The sequence below is a fragment of the Dermacentor albipictus genome, chromosome 2 (genome assembly GCF_038994185.2).
Source record: "Dermacentor albipictus isolate Rhodes 1998 colony chromosome 2, USDA_Dalb.pri_finalv2, whole genome shotgun sequence".
In the NCBI taxonomy this organism is placed as follows: domain Eukaryota; kingdom Metazoa; phylum Arthropoda; class Arachnida; order Ixodida; family Ixodidae; genus Dermacentor; species Dermacentor albipictus.
In genome coordinates this window covers 193,136,924-193,157,988 of record NC_091822.1, presented here as the reverse complement: position 1 = coordinate 193,157,988, position 21,065 = coordinate 193,136,924, and the positions used below count along the sequence as shown (strand labels likewise).

General features: G+C 47.1%; 2 protein-coding genes across 16 annotated transcripts in view; one reads left to right on the top strand and one right to left on the bottom strand.

Moving 5' to 3' along the window:
• The window catches only part of LOC135898502 (uncharacterized), a 65,876-nt gene extending 62,782 nt beyond the window's left edge, over positions 1 to 3,094 (top strand). For 3 of the 4 annotated variants that reach the window (XM_065427455.1, XM_065427454.1, XM_065427452.1), the window contains 2 exons: positions 767 to 889; positions 2,923 to 3,094. In XM_065427455.1, the coding sequence (XP_065283527.1) occupies positions 767 to 889; positions 2,923 to 2,958 (159 nt within the window). In that variant the 3' untranslated portion in view covers positions 2,959 to 3,094. Of the gene's footprint in view, positions 1 to 766; positions 890 to 2,922 lie in introns of those variants that run through there. The other variant, XM_065427457.1, reaches the window with a different exon arrangement.
• Positions 3,095 to 8,383: 5,289 nt separating this feature from the next.
• Positions 8,384 to 21,065, bottom strand: part of ct (homeobox protein, cut) — a 760,713-nt gene continuing 748,031 nt past the window's right edge. For 11 of the 12 annotated variants that reach the window (XM_065427446.1, XM_070534592.1, XM_065427440.1 and 8 more), the window contains 4 exons: positions 20,387 to 20,702; positions 18,909 to 19,348; positions 16,712 to 16,892; positions 8,384 to 15,926 (listed from right to left, as the gene is read on the bottom strand). In XM_065427446.1, coding sequence (XP_065283518.1) covers positions 14,695 to 15,926; positions 16,712 to 16,892; positions 18,909 to 19,348; positions 20,387 to 20,702 — 2,169 coding nt within the window. In that variant the 3' untranslated portion in view covers positions 8,384 to 14,694. The remainder of the gene's footprint in view (positions 15,927 to 16,711; positions 16,893 to 18,908; positions 19,349 to 20,386; positions 20,703 to 21,065) is intronic. The other variant, XM_070534591.1, reaches the window with a different exon arrangement.

The window sequence follows — 21,065 nt, the reverse complement described above, 5'->3', positions numbered from 1 at the left end:
AGAAAGATGACGCAGCTGCGCTCATTCGCGTCTGGACGGCAGCACTGCCAATCATGTTTTCAAATAACCCAGCCTACATGCGCGCCGTAAAGAAAGCCCAACAAGTGTGTTCGGCTGGCCGGCCTATATCTATTATTATATGACTCTGGTGGATTTAGATCGCCACAATCAAGGTACTGATGTACTCTGGACGCCGTGGCTGATCGCTTTTTCTCTTTTACGATGTGCACGCCGGCTTCGTTCTTTAGAAACACGATCGAGGACGCTGCTATGCAAGTGCGCAAGAGCACGGCTACTTTAAAATTTCCATACTTCGCAGTTTTTCTTCAGAGCCCGGAAGAAAGAACCACGTTAAAGCTATATAGTAATGAAAATAACTTCATCAGGTATTTCCAAGTTCATCCCAGCTTACTACTTACTCTAAAACTTTTGTTTCAAATGTGACCAACGCCCAATAGAACATATATTTAAAGGTTAGCATAATTAAACTTAACCAATTAGCTAGGTGAATATTAACAACTTGTTATCATTCTAATGATCTCAATAAAAACCTATTCTGATTCTGATTCTGAAAGCACTTAAAGAAATGTCTGAATACCTAAAGTTGGCTACCAGCAATAAACGAGTGGTGTAAGTCGTCTAAGATGTACCAGCCTAACTTTAAACTTTGATTCTAGTAACGTAAAACACCTTATCGTGTAGGTAAATTTGTGCGGCGTAAATGCGAAAGTGTTGATAAGCAGTGACGAGGATTGCGCGTGTCCAGATGACGTTGATCCTGGACGAGTACCCTGCCGTATGCGTGGCGCTCTACCACGCGGACCTCGAGGACTACCGTGGTGTCTGCGACCCGGGCGAGCCTTTCGCGCGCATCACCGCAGTTAGGCAGGTCAGTGGTCGGTCCAGAGGCCCGCCGCTGTGGCGCATTGTGACGAGTGGCACGAACGGAATGGAACTCGCCCAACGTCCAAAACATGCCGCCACTTGCGATTCTCGCTCGAGTTGCGGGTGCAAAACTCGGCCTGACAAAGTTCTCGGCGATACAGGTAGCCGGTGACTTAATTAGAACGGCAGAAAGCTCAAACAACATGTATATAACAGGAGCGTAAAGGATCACACAAATGACGAGTATCTTATTAAAAAAGTCGCAGTTTCGACCGAAAGGCGAAGCATGGATTGCAATAGCAAATTAGTGGACAGCTATAGAAAGTACTGATAGTAGTTTTATCGGCCGTATAAACTTGTAAACATTCGTATACTAACTAAACAAGTATGGTGTCACGCGCGCACAAACGAACATGAACACATCTCACTCGATGACCGGGGAAACTCGCTGTCAAAACGCTGGAGTGAGGTAGCGTGTATGTGTAACTCTGCGTTACACATACTTTGTGTAGGAATATAAAGAATATTTAGTGCGATTTGTCGCAAATTTAAGTGTTTCTCACTTCATTATGAGCTCGACAAATTATTTTTGAGCCATCCTTTTTCTTTGTTTCCATACGTTATACGACGTTCACCCGGTACTCTCGGTGAACTAAGTAATGTAGCTTGTTTATGTTTGGTGAAAGTAAGGGTGAGGTAATGGGCGATCTGTAGGTAAAATACACAGTATGGGGGTTAAATGCGGCTTTTGCAATAAATTATGTATGCAAGTGCTCCAGAACGTCGTGAGTGTTTTACGAGTGGCACAAAATTTAGCGCTTTGCTCTGACAGAACTAAAACCCTACCGACATCAAATTGAACAAGCATGTGGTAAATAAGTGAGGAAAGCTTTCGTGTGAAGTGAAATAAATAGAACTTTTGTGAAATTTTCTTAAGCACGTTCTCGAAAGCGTTACGTTATCATTTTAAGCTATGTTTTTCAGTGTCTCGGAGGGCCTTTTTGTTGCCCAGTGTTTACATATTGGCTAAAATAATGGGCCAATTATGGGTCATGTACAGGCTAAATTGAATGTGTTTCTTTTAATCGCGGCACGCTCAATCAATTACGTTTTCAAGCGCCCTGGAGCGCATACTAAAGATACTATCACGACCAAACTTAGCAACAATGGGCGTACTACTATGTCAAATATTTGTGCGAAGTCGAAAGCGTGTGACTGGAATACAGTTTTTGCAAAAGTTTTTGAAACAAGTCTTAGCAAGCGTCACCCTGCCGGAAACCAAGTTCAAAATACGTGAACAAATTACGGCCGTAGCCGTAGATTACGTATGCAGGCTATGCGGAGCGTTATAAGCGTGTTTTAGGCACAACGCTGCATTCTAGCCTGCTGCCCTAGGAGAACTGTAAGCGCCAGTGCCAGGATCGCACTTAGTAACAATGGAGGAAACCTTATGGCCAGTGTTCTCGCAAAGTAGCACGTGTGGTGATGAATTACTTCATTTGTAAAATTTATTTACCAAGTTCCCGTATAGGTTATATGCTGGCTGCTGGCTAGATTTCAAACGGACCGGTCATATATGGCCCAGGTTTCAAAGTGTGATTCAATTAGAGGCAACTAACTTCCTTATTGCAATCGCTCGAGACAAAAAGCTTCGCTGGAAATTGGGTTTGATTGTTCAAGGTCACACAAGTATGCCGTCTGTTTTAGGAACTGATCACGAATGTTCATAGTTTGATACATGATTGACGTTTGTGTTCTTTTTCTTCCTCTTCGCGGTCGGTATGTGTGCTTTAAAAAATCGCGATAAGTATGTTTAGTGCAGCTACGTTTAGCACTTGTAATATCGACACCAAACTTTTGACAGCGCGAGAAAGTTTCATCAGACCAACGAAAACAGTGGCATACTTTTCGTTGTTAATATGGCTTCTAAAGCTGTCAATTAGGTTGTTTCATTGCTGAATTTGAGCATGCGCACTTGTTTTAGATACTAACACCGTCTATTCTTGGTGATACTATTGCATTATTTTCATATCGCAGATTATCGACTCGAAACCACCGGCAGGGACAAGATGATGCCACGAGCCACCAGAAGGAGCACCCAGTGTCGTCATTATCTGCCAGGATGCCTACTGCAACTCTTACTGTTTTTACACTTATGTCGCGTATTGTGCCATTAACCAAATACAGTTCACTTGTTCAACGAACACAATATACGTATCTGTTTAGCACGGTACAATCTCGTACATCATGTATGCAAACCTCGCATATGATTTAATAAAGTACTTTACAAATGCCTCCCAAAAAGTATCTCGTGCCAGTTTTCCTGAACGCCTTGCCTTGGCCACTGCTATTAAGGCACTCTCATTCGACCGGAAACGCCTGATAAAAATGATATGCAGACCCCAAGCACTAAGAAATGAATGTTACACGAATCATTTTTCAGGTAGATATCTATCCTCGTTTGTGGTTCACCAAAGTGTTATAAGATAGAGCAACATGTCTGTGAAACGCGAGTATGATATCAGCATGTGTGTGACCACAACTGCAAAACGACGGCGACGACGGTGGCATGAGGACTGATTTATTGCACTCCGGCAAAAAAAAAAAAGAAAGGTTACTAGTTACGTTACGACCGGGGCCTGTACCGAAGGCGGTGGTGGAATATTGCGTAGTGCTTCAAAGTGCTAGCTGCCACGAGGGAAGGAACGTCGTTATTATCTCGTGCAGAGCATGTGTAGAGTATTGGGCTGTTGCGATAGGCGACCCTGCGTAAAAATCCACCGTTGGAAAACGTAATTTTTTATAGTATTTGCATTCTCTGGAAACTTGACCAACTTTGGGGCATGTTTGTGTGTCCGTATCTAATCTCTTTCACATGCCCAGTGACCCAAGTTGTTTAATAGCTTCTGCCACTAGGTAGGTTCTGGATGTTGTCTTGCCCAGCTTACAACAATGGCCACTGCGTATGCGCCCGCATAGACAAATTGCTGCTGGCAGCTGCCTAGTTTGTGGTAAACGACTTACCTCACTGGTTATGTGGCAATAGGTATATATAACAATTAGATTGCACGTCAAGGTCTTTGATAAGCACGCTGCACTTGTACATAACCCAAACCTGTCTCTGCATCGTTACGTTAATAATCATCCTAATAATCATAATCTGTGAATGACATCTCCACCAATCGCCCACCTATCGTAGGAAGAATTGATAAGCGCATTAACGTCGCCAATCATCTCCAAATCATTGATGCGCCATCGCTTTTTTACTATTGAAGTGGACCCAAACGAGGCGACACAGGGACCTACCTACCTACCACAATCTACCTGGTAAAAGGCAAACAATTCTTCGCATTCACAGTGCATTGTAACTTGGGAAACCTTCAACTGGCCGCGCAGTCTTCATCCTTGGCCCCTTGTTGGGACGTTTTACTCTTTCCCCTTCCTTTTACAGTCATCTGTGTTTCTTGCTAGATCTGAAGTAAAATTGCAGGAAACCGTGGGTTTTCTCTTCGTTTATTGCGATTACCATTATTTGGGAATTTTACCCACTTCGCGGTATGTTTGTTTGTATCTAAGTTCCTTCACGCCATAACTTGAGGCACTGGTCATATGCAACTGGGTATGTGGTACCAAGTATGTACCCATTCATGGTCAATCTCTTAGAATGGGTATGGAGCACTTCAAAAAAGAAAAAAAGAAAAAGTTTGGTTAGGACTGACCTACGGCAACTTAAGCATCCGAATATCCGAAACGCGTGGGTGTGTACTGCAGCCGAACCCCTCTCTCCGGCTTACCTATGGACACGCTGCGCCTTCTGGCGGCGCCACCATCAAGTAAGCACATACCCAGCGCCACATACGCGCTACCCCAAGTTTGTGTCAAACAGGTTCATGGAAGAGCAGCACACACTCACTGGAACATGCCCAGCGACGACAGGGACACATACTCGGCGGTGCACACCAAAGTAGGCGTAGAAGTGTTTCATTGAAGAGCGACACATGCCAGGTGGCACATACCCACGTGGACGACCCATATTTTAGACTACACTACCTTCTGGATTGACTCCCATCTTTCAGTGGACTATCCTCGGGATCGGCACACATTTATGACGATATAGCTAGATAGCCGAAAAAAAAAAAACTGCTCTGAGAATAGCAAGAAGGCTTTTCGCATTAAAATACCGGCAGAACACATCTCACGATGACTGTCGACGGGAATGCGATTAGCATTGAAACAATGCAGCGACACACCGTATTGCTACCGCCGAAACGCATCATGCTTAAGAGGAAGCTTTAGCTCGGGTGCTCCTATCTAAATACATGTAAAAGGAGAATTCGCTTTTCTTTGCAACCACTGCACTAAAATTGACGAGTTTTGTTGTATTTAACAGAACTTAAACTCTATATTGACTGTTGGTTTCGAATTTTCGATTTGGGCCGTCAATTTTATATTAAAGGTGGCAAAAATTTTAAGAAAATCAGAAACGAAACTATCAATTTTACAGCTCTGTAACTCAGCAATGAAAAATGATATCACAATTCTGTGAATCGCATCTAATAGTACATCTAAAGCGGACAAAATTGATATGTTACACATGAATCTCAAAAAATTTGGTAATATGCAAATACAGCTTTTGCAGAAACCTTGCGCGCAACGTAACAAATTCATGTAAGATATAAAATGGCATACCAAATTTGTCCGCTTTAAATGATCTAGTGGGTACCGTTTACAGAACCGCGATATCTGTTCTTGATGCAGAGCCATTAATTTGTACACTTCGTGATCCTATCTTTGTCAAACTTCCCAATTTTTTAATATCTTTTAAACAAATTGCAGGCGCTAAATCGAAATTCTGCTTCCAATAGTCACTAGAATTTAACTTTCTCTTTCAATTACAACAATTTTCATTAAAATTGGTCCACGGGTTATCTCAGAAAAACGTTTTTGCGTTTTACGCGTACTTGAATAGGCCGCGTCGGAATTGGGCCCGAGCTAAAGCTTCCGCCAGCAGCACTGACGAGAAGTCTGCGCGTAGTCTCCGAGGTGCTTGGCGCACCGGTGCGTGCGAACGCAAGCACCGGTGGGCACATACCCACTTGGGCACAGCATGGGCACATACCCAGCGAACGAATTGGGCGTGAAAGATGTTCACTGAAGAGCGGCGCATACCCAATGCATCAGTAGTGCAGCCCGATAAAGCGTCGGGCTGCTGTGCTTGAGGAACTAGTGAAACGCGGGTTCGATTTAAACTAGCAAAAGGTTTCATTTTATTTAAAAAATCGGGGGAAACGCTTAGACAGCCAGATGGTCGCAAAGTAGGAACTGCGTGAAGGGAGTCGACTAATGCTATAATCGCATTAAAATCCTTTGAAATTGATCCGGTGCTGCGAGGAATCGACCCCGCGTCACACAGGTTCTTCAAGCACAGCAGCCCGACAAGTTAGCGGGCTGCACCGTGCGATGGATGCTGCGTGCAGCGAGGGAACAAGCCATGCGCGGACTTCGCAGCGGTGGCGCCAGATGGCGCAGCGTGTCAGCGCGAGAGAGGAGCCCGGCTGCTGTGCAAGCCTCATACATGACGTTTTGTCGGTGGCAATATGGTGCATCGCTACATTGCTTCAATGTTAATCGCATTAATGTCGGCATGCGTCATGAGATGGATTCTATGAGAATAAATTTTTTGTGCGGAAATGCTCAATTGCTGTCGATAATATTCTTGGGAGCACGCTCTCTATACAAAGACATTAACTTAAGACCCTTACCCCCTGCCGATAGTCGGTCAAAGCACCGTCCTCCTTTTATAAACGTATCGTCTTCATCATTTGCGTGTCGACGTATTGTATTGTTAAATTTGGTAACAGACTGATATGTCGTTTATTAAATGACGCAACATGACTGCCTTTCCACGCTAGCTACTGCGAGGATAGGACTGGCGAAAGTGGGCCGATCCCGAAGACGGTCCAGTGTAACGTGACGTCTCAAAACACTATAGCTGCCATGGAGTTTCCTACAAAGATTACTAGAGGGAACTCTGTCGCTAGCTTCTACAGTAGATGCAAACATAATGATTCAGTTAGCATGGAATTGATAGGCAGCACGTTGATTTGCTTAAACTTCGTCGATTCTAGCTTCAAACAGTCTTTGTGACTTTGCAAACTGATCATTTTTCAACAAAATATTGCGTTTTAAGTAAAACAATTTAAGTACACAATTTTCGTTAAAGGGGCCCGAATCGAGGCGCGACACGAACTTGTCTACCTACACCGCAACGTGCTTGGTATGAGGCGAAGAATGCCTCGCAATATAACTTCGTCCATCACCGAAATCGCGCCCCTCTCGTAATCGACAGTTGGGAGCCGGATATTTAGCCACTGTTTTATTGTGCAGCTTGTTAACTTGTTCAAACTTGTCTGATGATTTGAATGCCACTTAGGCTCTTAGAATGGTGGCGTCTGTGCACGTATCTCGGAGGCCGCAGCAGGCAACATGCTGTAGCGCAGGAAGACGATGGTGAGGCGCGTCGAAAAGCAGTTCTTGAAGACGCTATAGGCCTCAGACTCTGCCCAGGCGGTGCTGTGGAAAAACCCGTCACCGGCGCCCCCATCGCAACCTCGGCGCGAACTGAGTAGTGCAAAAAGAGCTCTCCGCAAGCGAAGGTGCATAGGCTACAATGGACCCTCCTCTTTCGGTTGTGTTTAGGCAGGTTTCCTAATAATCAAGGACCTGGAAAGCTTCTTCCACCCATCCACACTTCGTAAAAGGAGGAAGCTCAGCAGGGCGAAGTACTACATGTACAAAATAAAAGAAGTCACGGGTGTTATTTCGGCGTGCTGCAACTCGCAAGTACAGATAGCATCAGGTTTGTTTATAGGCATATCAGCATAAAAATCTAAGCATTTTAAATTGGTTCACATTGAAAATGTCCTGAACACAAGACTTAAGTATCTCCTATATTTTTATGCATTTTATCGTAATGTTTTTTCTCGAAATTATTTACAGAGAGTAAACCCTTACGTAGCCTCCTTTAGGGCACCAAAAAGAAAACATTTTCCAAGGCAGCAAACAGCGCGCGAACATAAAGAGAAGTGAGCTTCCTACAGTGCCTACAGTGCCTATATATATATATATATATATATATATATATATATATATATATATATATATATATATATATATATATATATATATATATATATATATATATATATATATATATATATATATGCTCGTGATAATTATTGCTCATGAACATCTTTAACGTGCAGGTATAGGGGCAGTTATTGCGTCCTTCATCCACAGCACCGCGATCACCTAGCTGTGTCTTGACCCTGCAACCGCAATTTCAGAAGTAGAACGCTATGAGCACTGCGGTGGAAGCTACGGGTTTTGAGGAGCGGTGGCATTACGTGCTCGTTGAGTGTTGCGCGTCGTTCACGAGCCGCTTCCGAGAGCAGAAGCAACGGACAAAAGAACAAACCATCGGAGACAGAGACTCGGGTGCTGAGAGACACGGGCAAAGATCAACTTTATTATTATTTGAAAGTAGAATAAAAATAGTAATATGGATTCTTAATATCAAACATACACAGCTCTCGCATCCGCTGCTGCTTTTAGAGACGAAAAAAAAAAAAAACGTGCGTGCATACGGGCTGATGTCGGTTGGGTCGGGGAGAGAGCTGAAGCGTCAAGGTGCACCGAACGGGTATCAGCCACTGAGAATTGACAATAATAACATGAGCACACACATGCACACACACACACACACATGAAAAAAAAGAAACTGTCAAGCTGTCACCGCCCTCGCAACAAGTCAGCTAACGGAGACAAGCGAGTAAAAGAGAAAACAGCACGCCGAGAAAGCGCTCTCTCCTCGCGAGAAAAGTAATAATAAAACACACTCGACAGCAAAACGGTACACAAGGAGTCCTTTGGTTCTTTGAACAACGCGAGTGAGCGAGCGTGAACTTAAAAAAAAAATAATAACACTTACGCGGGAAGATGATGGTTTATAAATTACATTGCACGAAGTCGTAAGGGATGGGAGAGGGTGCGGGCAAGATATCTCCGTGTTTGTATTGAGAGACAGCGCACCACGATGAACGAGAGTGGCATCACAGGGGAAGGCATGTAACTGCATCGCTGCCCACATTTTTTTTTTTTTTGAGGCATCGCCTCTTGCAAACCTTAAAAATACACACAACACAAGCGCACCATAGAAGAGGTAAGAAACACCGGAGCGGAGAGTGGGAAAAAAAGAGCATCAAACGAACGCGAGGGTGATTTGGTTTTTCTTTTCTTCCAGCTGCGACATACGGAGGCCCTGGCCACGCAAGTATATGGGAGCAGGACCTGGCGATCGTTCCATTTCGACACTCGGTTCATTTACACGGTCGATGGATTTCGCATGACTGTGTACACATTCATGGAAGGCAACAAGCAATCAGATATATAATGTATGTATATTTATATATATTTATATATTTATATGTATATATTTATATTTGTATGTATATGTATAATGTACACCCAAGTGGCAGTTGATGTATCACATATTCCATACGAATGAAAAACAGGGGCTTTTTAAATAGACCAGTCGCGAGAACTAAAGGCAGAAGAAAAAAATCGCACGTCATTCAGCATTTCAAGAGAATCGCGAGGTTCAGCAGCACAGTCTAGGTGGCTCCGATAATTGCATTTCTTCTTTTAATCTTTTTAGCGTTCCCAAACGAAAAGAAAGGAAGCGGCGTTGTTGATTACCCGATCATCATTTTAGCGGCCCCAAATAGACAACTAAGCAAAGTAGTGTTAACACAAAGCAACTACGCTACAGACGGAGCTAACTCAATTGACCGACCAAAGACTTTCTAACACAGGACATTCTAATGAGAGCACGAACCTTGGCATCGGAATCGCCCCACCGTGTTAACTCGGCAAATGAAGTTAACCGCCATGCGTAACAAGGGACCACTGGAAAGCTTCGCGCGGGAGCGAATTATGTACGTCAACTGTCATTTCCTCAGGGAGAAGCAGCAACGTTTATCGCGCGTGTTAGAAAATTGTCGGAAAGGCCAAGACAGCAACTACGGTGAAGGAATGTGACAGGGGAGGACGTTTTATCTGCTAGCCTAGTCTCTTTGCAAGGAAAAAGTAAAATAAAAAGAGATGTGGCTACTACCATCAGCTCTTTCCCATGATTGATGAGTGACAGGTTGAGATAACGGAAATAACGCACTGCGTGTCTCCGTATAAATGTGTATGCGACGATGAGACGGGTGTGTTCACTAGCTTACGCAAGGGGGTACGAACGTCCCCGAAGGTTAATTCGTGTCTTTTCTTCTTTCTTTTATCGACAACTTGAGTGACACGTACGCAATAGGCGTAGCAAATACGGGGTTATCTGAACAGGAGAGCGCTCAAAGGTTTGAATGGGACTGGAGAATGAAATCTCGCACCTACGCTATATGTACGCGGTATATGTATGCGTGATCTACATAACCATGCGAGGACCGGGATCGTCTATGTACAATGTCAAGTGTGACAGTTCTGAGCCGTCGACGAAAAACAAATGCTAAAAAACACGAACAGGGCGTCGAAAAAAAAAAAAAGCAACACTTCTCTGTCCTTCTTACTTTAAAAAAAAAGAAGAAAAAAGCTTTATGTTCTAAATGCTCTTGCATTCCCATCACCACATTTTCGTCGTGTTTTAGCACCACAATAAGCGGCATAAAAGTCCGAAAATCATTTTTTTTAAGTGGAAACGATAATTAGGAGGGGAGTTGGAATGGGGAACGTTGTGCTTCAACTATGGCTTTTGACTATGTCTTGCTAGCCCCCCTTCAACCGCAGCCCGAAACTGCACACCATCGGTAAAGCGAGGTGCGCACCCTACGCCAGAGTTAGTGCACTCAGAGCTGCGTTTAAGCCGAGGCTTGGTATGCTACAGAGCTTACTCGACGGTATGCTTATGTATAGTATTTACACACGCCTCTGGTCATCGCATACGTTTATATATGTATATATATTTATACTTATGTATACTATATATTTATATATGTAACATTTGTCGATCCTTGCACGTGTGAAAATGAACAAGGGAAAACAAAACAGAAGCAACTTCGCATTGTCCGAGACAAAACACTCAGAAGAGAGTACAACAGCCACATCGCGAATGCACGCGCGCGCGCACACACACACACAGAGTCAGGTGTTCAGCACTCGGGTCTATACACAGGTGGAGTCAGACTCCCAAAGCTTGAGGGGAAAGTGGAAAGGTGGCGTGTGCCCCTCGAGAGGGCGCTCGCGCGGCACCGGGTCAGGTTGACAGTCAACGGACACCTGCCGGTGAACTCGCGCCAGTGTGCAGCTCAACGGTGCATTGAATGCACCGTCGACTGTTTCAAAGAGAGAACAATGTCGGCCGAGAATACATGCGTACAACGCTCTCACGAGCCAGTGACTCTGGGCATCGTATGAAAGCTGTCCTAAGCGCAGCTGTTGGACCTACTGGAGAAGAAAGATGATTACACTCGTTCCGGGGTAAATACTACTGTGCACCCAAAGAACGCGCGAGTCCCCGCCCCTCTTTTATTATTATTATCATTTATTTATTTTTGCCTGTAGAAGTCATGGGGGTAGGTTCGAATAAAGTTCACGGTTTGCTTTTTCATTTTAACCCCACCAGTTGGCACTTATCGAGCACGAAGGAAAGCTGAGCAAACGAGTGCGCCCCTAGGGGGTCAGTAACCAGCTGCAGCGAGCGAGAAATGAGCCCGGCTCGACTTGGAGAGAGAAAGAAAACAGTAGGGAGATTGGACGATTGCATTGGAAACGGCGGTTTTTCTAATCTAGGGATGTAACAACGAAGCCGTTTTGCTTTTTGCTTAGGGCTTCGATTCGATTTCCACTATACAGAATACAGATCGGCGTTTAACCAGTAACGATAACGTATTCGCGTGTCTTCTAGAGACCTGTTAGTGGCACATTCGGCCTTTTCGAGCTCGTCGACATTCTTAGAAAGGGAAAGAGGAAAAGTTGAACGCTCACGAAAGTCTAAGCACACACATTGTTCGTTATGTTCACTGGAACAGAGAAGAAAAAGAAAAGTTATGGAGAAAATGATCACGTCGGAAAGAATCGGATGCCGACAATCCTGTCTACGCAAAGCAGTACACGCGCAAGAAAGCGGAGTGAAGCTATTCTTCAAAAAGGCAGTCCTATATTTTGGGGCCAGACGCTAGTCGGGCAAGGAAGCAGACGCGAGGGGCAAGGCCTAACGCCGCTACACACGCGCGCCAGGCATCATGTATCTACAGTGTCACCGGGGTGCTATTCTCCAGCTTGTCGGGGCTTGTCAGGCCCGTGCAATGCTGGCATGATGCGTTTCGCATCATTTCACACACGCAAAGCTGTTATCACATGTCGATTAAAAAGAAAACATTGCCATCACAAATCAGCTCAAACGCAATACCTGTACCATCACATCGCTGTTGGTGTCGGTGCCTAAGTCCATTACAACTGGCAGCAGAATGTTAGCTCCTCAAACGTGTGCGCTGCTTCTTGTAGTTTCGCGTTGGTCATTCGAGGTGCACGCAGCGGATGCTCTTGAATTGCTGATAGCCCGTGCAGTAGTGCTACGCGTGTACCGAATAACGCGTGCAGTTCCTTTTCCAAGTTCGATTACTCGAAGATCGCGGATCAAAATGTGCAGGGCTACGTAAGGTAAGGAAGGACGAAATACGAATAGGGAGCATATTTGAATGCATGCATGCATGCTGTGGCTGAACTACACCGTCATTTTCAATGCTCTTGTAACTTAGTAGGTGTTGTGACATCTTCTTTTTTTTCTTAGCATGACCTATTAACGTGGTCTCGATCAAAGACAGAACACTAAGGAGGGGCTAAACGACTGGTTCCTGGTCATTTCATTGCAACAAGTGCATCTGCGGACAGCTTGCGACTTTTCGGCCTCCCACGTGAGAACTACGAACGTGAGAACGAACGTGGGAGCATCTTTCTTTTTTTCTTCACGGAAGGCATTCAACGGCTGCTTGTTAGGCGAAGAATGGGACTAGCACGTACTGACAGCGGACATAGCACAGATAATAGGGGACTAGGCGGTAACAAAGGCGTGACTGAGTTCAAAAAGAAATATATAAAACATGTGTGCATAAATACCACTAGCTCTGGGACAAGACACTCGAGCTCCGTGTTATGAAATCACTGCGAAGAAGGGACACAGTCGGTTCCCGTGTTCAATAAGGACAACAGTGGCCGCCGCTAAAGCTTCTGTGCACGTCTTTGGCTTCGTGTGGATCTTCCCCCGCCGACTCTCTGCTGCTTCAGTGCGGCGTCGTTAATGGACTCTTGCCGCTCGCTTTCGCCAGTCACGACGGCGAAGCCATTCGAGGAAACTGCGTTCGCCGGATGGCTGTCTAAATCGCAAAGACTGGCAATGGCGACGAATGCGAGACTTGGCAGAATAACGTCTGAGGCAGGACTTCCAGCTATAGTTCAACGAGTACTTTCACAGCTTAAGAACCAATAACGCCGGGAAACAGGCTAACATAACTTTCTTGCGTCTATTCCACTCAGAAATTTGACAGGGGGCAAATGCTTTCCAGTAGTCAGCTCGCGCCCGCATACAGATGCTACGCTCGAAATTCTCGGCTACAAAATCTGGTTGAATACGACTTCTTCCTGTATCTACATGAAAAGCACCAAGTATTACGCAGTTTCCATTGCACAAGTAGTGGTGACGTGTTGCGATTTTGCGCGAGGCTGCATGGTCATAAATGACACGGCTACATTTGGTGGGATGTAAGAGACCTTTGGTCAGCCAAGTTAACTAACAAGTGCTCATGAGAGGCAAAAAGTCGATGGCATTCCTTAGAGCGGCGACGATAAAATACATTGCCGAGATAGCAGCCGGTACTTTTGCGTGTGCGCCCCAGCATACGCAAATGCCTCTATATTAATAGAAAACGCTGGGCTCATGCCACGAAGATTAGCTTGCTACGGCTTGAAAACCACGTCAACGAGATTTGTAAGGCTGACGCAGCAACAGTGTCAATCACCGCAAGCCACAGAGAAATGAAACATCACAACACGTCTTAAAAACGTACAAACGTAAAAACAACGAACGGTTCTAGACCACAGTTCTGCGCGGAGACATAGACACAGGTTCGCTGCACTCGGAGCACGGTATGACGTCATAATCTGGTCGTTCAGAGTTCGGCTCGTGGGCGCAAAAGTCTAGTCAAATACGTCAATGCTTGAAAGGACAACAACACAAACAAGAGAAGCGAAGAATGTGAGAGCTAAGGCCACATTGCACCGGGCTCGAAGAAGAAAAGGTGGCTCCGAGTGGGTGAAAACGGCGCGCGACAGTCCCGCATGCGCGTCACATTGCCCACAATGAGTTCACAGGGCGCGTATTGCGTCGTCGCAGAAGCCCCAAACCAACCACCGCTTCCAACTATAGTTCAACGAGTACTTTCACAACTGCGAAACCTGTTCCAGGCGATGTTCTGTTTAGAAAAAAAAAAAAGAGGTGTGGCCCCTCAACTTTGCCGGCCACTGAAATCACCGAGTCGCAGGGTTTCGTCTGGTGGAAGCGATTCTTGCACCGGTCTCACACCTCAGGCGGTGAGCCTAATATTGACATTGGGAGGCAGGGACGGGCCGTGTGCGAAGTCACGGAGCTGGCAACCGAGTTGGATCACTACTTCGGTTTCGACGCTGCTCGGGCGGAGGCTTCGAACGGGCTATAGCACTAGACGTGGGCAGCTGCGTGCCTCGACGTGTTCTACTCTAGAACTCCCAGTCGTCGCCGCGTTCCTCGCCGCGGTTGTCGAGCCTCTGCTCTAGTTTTCGAATCCCGTCGCCGCTACTGCTCGACTTCTTGGCGGTGGTGCACAGCTCGAGTGCCGTCTCCTCCTCCTCTTCTTCGTCCTCCTCCATCTCGTCTCTCTCGGCACTCTTGCGGGCCTCGTCGGCGGCAGCCACGGGGTCCACCCGCACCGTCTCGCGAAGCCGCAGCCCGAAGTCTCCGGCGGCGGCCGTCTGACGGACGCAGACCCCGTTGATGATGGCGCTTTCCGCATCACCTCCAGCCACGCCGCACTCATCGTCCGCGTTCGCGCTCGCGTCGTCATCCTCGGCGTCGTCCGAGTCCGGCGACAGGCCCGGGTCCACCCACTTGGGCGCCGCCGGTTTCCGCCGTCGACTGCTGTAGCTGTTGTGCTGAGCCAACGCGCCGACGGCAGCGCTGCGCGGCGGCGCTGGCGAAGGCGTCGAGATGCTCTCTTCCTTGAGCGAGTCGCGGTCACTTCCTGCGGCCGCCGGTTCATCCTGGGACAAGTTAGAGTCGTCCAGGTCATCGGTGGGCGTTCCCCCGCAGCGAGCCCACGTCTTGCGGCCCGAGGACGCCTGGCTGGACGACATGCTCAGGTCCAGCGTCCCTTCGTCGTTGCCCTGCTGCGACGACGGAGAGTAGCTGTTGTAGGCGTTCAGGGTGAGGGCGCCGCCGCTGCCCGCACCGAAAGCACTCGGCCCGCTCTTGTCCCCGCCGCTCCCGTGCATCTCGGCGAGCCGCTGAACGAGGAGGCCCCGGAACAGCGCGGGGTCGAAAGAGGCGGAGCCCTCGCGCGAACCGGGCGGTGGACCGAGGAGCGTCGGCGGGGGTGGCTCACTTCGCGACTGGTTATCGTCGGGCCCCGGAGAGACGACGTGCTGCTTGAGCCGCATGCGGTGGTTGTGAAACCAGTTGGTGATGGTGCGCACCGAGAGTCCCAGCTCGGCCGCGAGGAACTCGATGGTGGCAGTGCTCGGGTACGGGTCCATGGAGAAGGCAAGCCGCAGCGCTTCCTTCTGCTCGTCCGAGAAGAGCACGCGCGGTTTCTTGGCCGCCGGGAATGGGGAGGGCGGTGCCGCGAACGGGAAGCTCCCGGCGCCGGCCGTCAGGGCCGGAAGCGAAGGGGGCTGCGCCTCCATGGGCCGCGGGGCCGCCTCCAGGTCCACGTGCGTCCGGCGCCGCTTGTTCGCTGCGCGAGAAGCGGGTCACGTTTCGCATCGCTTTAAGCGCTGCGCAAGCAAAGAGGCAACGCAACTTGTGAGGTCCGACGTGAATATATACGTTACAATTTGTGCCTCTCATGATTAGGCAAGGCACACAGAATGGAAAGAAAACAACAAAGAAGACGCACTGTCGGCGTCAAAAGTTTGCGGGACGCATGATATTCGAAAAGCCTTGACTGCTGCAAGATCTTTACACGCAGCCGCAAATTCAGGGTCGAGAACGACGTCTCGAGGCCAGAGCAGCAAGCACTCTGATCTCATTTTCGACAAGCTGCACGGAAGCGACGCCCTCTCAACTTTTGACGCCTACAGCACTAGTCTCTGGAAGGTATTTACGTTACGTCAATTAACGCCATAGTCGCTTTAAACGACGCGGCGTTTTCTTTTTACTCTTGTTTTAAATGATGTATTGCAATTAAGAAGAGCGCCAAACATTAGAGAGCTTTACATTTTGCACACGCAAACGGGTTAGGGCGCCCAAAGGATCCTTTCCGTACGCAAAACGCCAAGCCCGGTTTGCGCTCTTTTCTATTCCTTTGGGGTTCTCTCGCGTACCTTCTTGCATTATTTCGTGAGCCCGGCGGTTTGCATCCCCTAACTTTGCGTACGGAAAATCTAAATCTCCTTATTAAAAGCAAAATTAGAGTACAGGAGCAAGATGCTGCGCGTTAGCACTTCCAAGTGCATGCTCTCGCGAAACAGTGCGCAATTTTCCCCATAGTGGTCAACAGAAAAAGCGGAGACAGCTCACCTTCTCTGCGCTCGTTTTTGATGACTTGCAGCTTCTCGACGTTGTGCGGGTCGTTAAGCCAGAGCTGCATGCGGATGAAAGGCTCCCTGCCCTTAATGCTAAGCATGTGCCATGGCTTGGGCTTGGACAGCAGTTCACTCACAGAGCCCTGAGACAGCCCCAGCACGGCCTCGCCGAAGATCTGCAAGAGTGCGCGAGAACAATATTTAAGGGACCCGAACAAACTGCAGGGCAACGTTAGACGAAAAAGTTATTTTGCCATCGTGAGCTGCTACACTATGCAACTATTCGCCTTAACTATAATGCGTGAACAACAAGCTTGCTGAGAAATTTTTTAGTAATAATATTAAGTGACTTGTTTGTAGGGCATACCTGTAATTTCGATAGGAGTAATGTAATTTCAGAAATGTAACTCTACTTCAAGAAATATAATTTCAACCGAAACATTTGATGGACCACGTATTCCATTGATTCGAAACATTATCTCTACTGCGAAATGTTTGTTCATCGGGCTTTTATATGATGACGTAGTGCGGCAAGAGCAAAAACGGGGCTACGACCAGAGACCACAACGTCCATGATGTTCGTTTAGGTGGTCTTCGTGGTCTGTTTGCCATAATACGGCTTTCTGTGCCCGTTTCATCTTCGTTTTTATACCCTTCCTCCGTCCTCCTGCAACCCTCCCTGTTCCTCTTTACTTTGCGTGCTTCATTTTCTGCTTGCTCACCTGTTTTCTTTCCGAGCAAGTACCAATGCGCGTTTTCTTAAGAGGAAGCTTTAGCTCGGGCCCAACTCCGACGCGGCCTATTCAAATACATGTAAAACGCAAAGACGTTTTTCTGAGATAACCCCTGGTCCGATTTTAATGAAATTTGCAGCAATTGAGAGAGAAAGGTAAATTCTAGTGATTGCTGACAACGCAATTTCAATTAATGGCCTAAATGATGTTACAATAACTTTCAAAATTTCGAAAGTTTGAAATAATAGAAGCACAATATTTACAAATTAATAGCTCTGAATCAAAAACAGATAGCGTGGTTCTGTAAATGGCATCCATTATATCATTGAAAGTGGACAAATTCGGTATGTCATTTTGTATTTTACGTAAATTTGTTACGTAGTGTGCAGGGGTTTTGCAAAAGCTGTATTTCCATATTACTACACTTTTTGACATTCACGTGTAGCAAATAAATTTTGTCCGCTTTAGATGTACTATTAGATGCAATTCATAGAATTGGGTTATTATTTTTCGTTGCTGAGTTACAGAGTTGTAAGCATTATAGTTTCGTTCTCAGAAAATTTTCGATTTTTGCCAATTTTTAATAAAAGAAATGGCGACCGAAATCAAGAGTTCGAAACCAACGGTCACTAGATTTTAAGTTTTTCTTTTACATGCAACAAAGCTCGCCAAATTTGGTGCAGTGGTTTCCGAGAAAAAGGAATTCTCCTTTTACATATATTTAAATAGGAGCAACCGAGTTGAAGCTTCCTCTCAACCTTCAACCTGTTTCGCAGGCAAGCTCCTCCGCACTAAGACATATCATGCAGCGAAGCACGCTTTAACGGAGTCCTTGAAGTCGAACAATTGGTAGTCGTGCATACGTCTGCTTTTCTCCTCTTACATCATAGCTACCGCAGCTGTGCGCGTCAAAGTACCTGCACGGCACCATGGTTAAGCGGATAGCAAGCGAGGTTCGAGCCGCATGCGCCTTGCATCTCATGGAATGCGGTGGGCTCGCCGAATCACGAGATCACATGGAGCAGCCTCCACAGGGGAACAGAAACGTCGCACGGACATGTCACGCCCCGCCGTTGAGACTCGTGTATCTCACCAGTTAACGACAATATGCGAAAGCTTCGATTTATTCATTTCTGCGTCTTAGTGCAGCACTCAAGTTAGTCATATCAATGGGTAAGCGGCTGTTGAATGTTACCAACGCGTGCCACTTCACGTATAAACTGAAGTAGAACCCCCAGTTCACGCAGGCGAACGTGTAAACGCAATTTGGTCTCAATTCAATGCGGTTGAACCGCCTGTCCCCTTGTCTCAAACGGGGACTCTCCCTTTTCACTTACCTTAATAATCCTATCTGCGAAAAGTGAGGTGCGACTATCATAGGCTGCACATCGACGCGTGCACAGGTAGAAGTGGCATATACGCGCAAGGCGATGGTGACAAGAGGAGAAGTCGCCATACCTTCTGGCCGATGTTGTGCGCCATAAGCGTCTCCTTGATCTTGGCCGTGATGGTCTGCGTGTCCAGGTCGGTCGTGAGCGCCGCCATCTCGTACACCGAGGGCTGCACGTACGGCAGGGACCGGCCACCGCCGCTCGGGTGGTGAGAGTGGCCCTTGCGGGCGGCCGCCGTAGGGCTCGAGGGCGGCGCGTACATCGCCACGCGGGAGTCCTGCTGCTGCTGCTGTTGCTGCTGCTGTTGCTGCTGTTGTTGTTGTTGCTGCTGCTGTTGGTGGTGGTGCTGTTGCATGAGCGCCACCTGCAACTCGGGTGAGGCACTGAAGGGCCCCTTGCCGAGCAGCGGAGACGCGTTGTCACAGTGGCTGTTGCGGTGTGAGGGCATGTCGCGCGCGGCAGCCCTGGCCGCCGCTGCGCTGGACGCGGGAAGCTTGCTCGAACCGGCTGCGTTGGCAGAAGGGAAATCGTAAGACTCGCGCCATCATTAAGCTCTGCACTTCGCAGAAAAAAAAAGAAAAAAGGAAAGCGAATAACGCGAGGAAAGAACTCCTCAGCGTTTGAATTACGAGAGCAAGCCAATCGACTAAGCACAACGTTAGAATGCGAGTTCCTGACTAAGACAGCCGGCAATCATAGGGTGTTCATGGAGGCTTTGAGGAAAGATAATGCGTACATTTCATTTAGCCGAACCTCATTATCACTTTAACACTTAGCAGTCAATACAAGTTCGTGCACAACACATTCGGCGAGAAGTTTGGTCTCTACTGCCGCACTATCAGCTCTTCATTGCAGCCAATTTCAACGTGCACCGACGCGGCCTGCCTGAATTGAGGTTTTTATTCTAAGAATTGCCAAAGACGGACTTTTCAAGATTTCTAAGGAAAATAAGCAACTAATGCGATTCCTTTTGAGGCAGCTCCAAGACAAAGCATCGGTTGCAGTACATACAAGACTGAAATTGACATTCACTGTGTTTAAGTGGTGATGAAACTAGCAGACGATGCTTCAGTTTACTAAGCGACATCGAGGTTTCTGCGTTTTCAAATATAAATCGTGTAAAAAAAAAATGTGACAGCCGTTGGCAAAATAAGTTGCTGGTAATGATTTACGCGGAAAACTTCCGACTTTCTGGGCCGTCATGCCAAGTCACGTGACCATTATCCCTGCGGTATGAAGCTACCCTAGATATACGCCTCCACGCACACAACATGCATTACAGTGGTCGTATTGCCCGATACCAAAAATAGTAACTGAGGACACAGATCGCACAAGAAAAAATATCGCTGCACATCAATTTAGATCTATACGCTCAATCAGGCTTTTTTTTTTCTTTGAAAAGAAAGAAAGAAACCATTAAGGCCGATGAAAATAAAGCGCGGTAAGGTCCGTCCAGGATGTTCGCCGGAAGTGAGCTCCAAAATATATCTGCTAGCGATGTTGCCCCAAAATAAGACTTCGCGGGCGTACACAGCCTACATCTACCTCTAAAGGCCCGCTGAAGCTCGCTTGGCCGCGGTGAAAGGGACCCACCGAGCGGGCTGGACGCGGCGGTGAAACCCGAGGTGCGCATGAGTTTCTCGGGGGCGATCTTGTACTGCGAGGCGACCAGTTTGTGCACAGCGTTCTCGTCCTCGAGAAAGATCTTCATGCGGATGAAGGGCTCGCGGCCTTTCTGCGTCAGCATGTGCCACGGCTTGGGCCGCGCCAGCAGGTCGGACACCGAGCCCTGGGACAGGCCCAGTACGTTCTCGCCGAACAGACGCTGGCTGATTGAGTACTGGCTCAGCTGCTCCTTCACCTGCGTCCCGGTAAATAGAGAACGGCTGTCATCGCAGTGCGACCCGCTTCTTTTCTCTTTTCAAAGACAACAGAGCGAAATTAGACGCACGTACACACACTGGTACACATATTAGAGAACAGCTGCTATGCTCTCACATAACGTGCAAACTAGCGGAAATCGTTGTGATTCTTTTAGAAGACGCGGATAAGTAGTACTGTGCGAATGAAGAAAGTCGCAGAGCTACGCATAAGAAATTCTGCACGAATGGCATCGATATGCTCATAGTCTAAAGGCATCGAATAAGGTGCTGAATTTAAAAACAAGCTAAGCGGATGACAGACATATTAGCACATACATTTATAGAGGGAATATGTCGTTGAA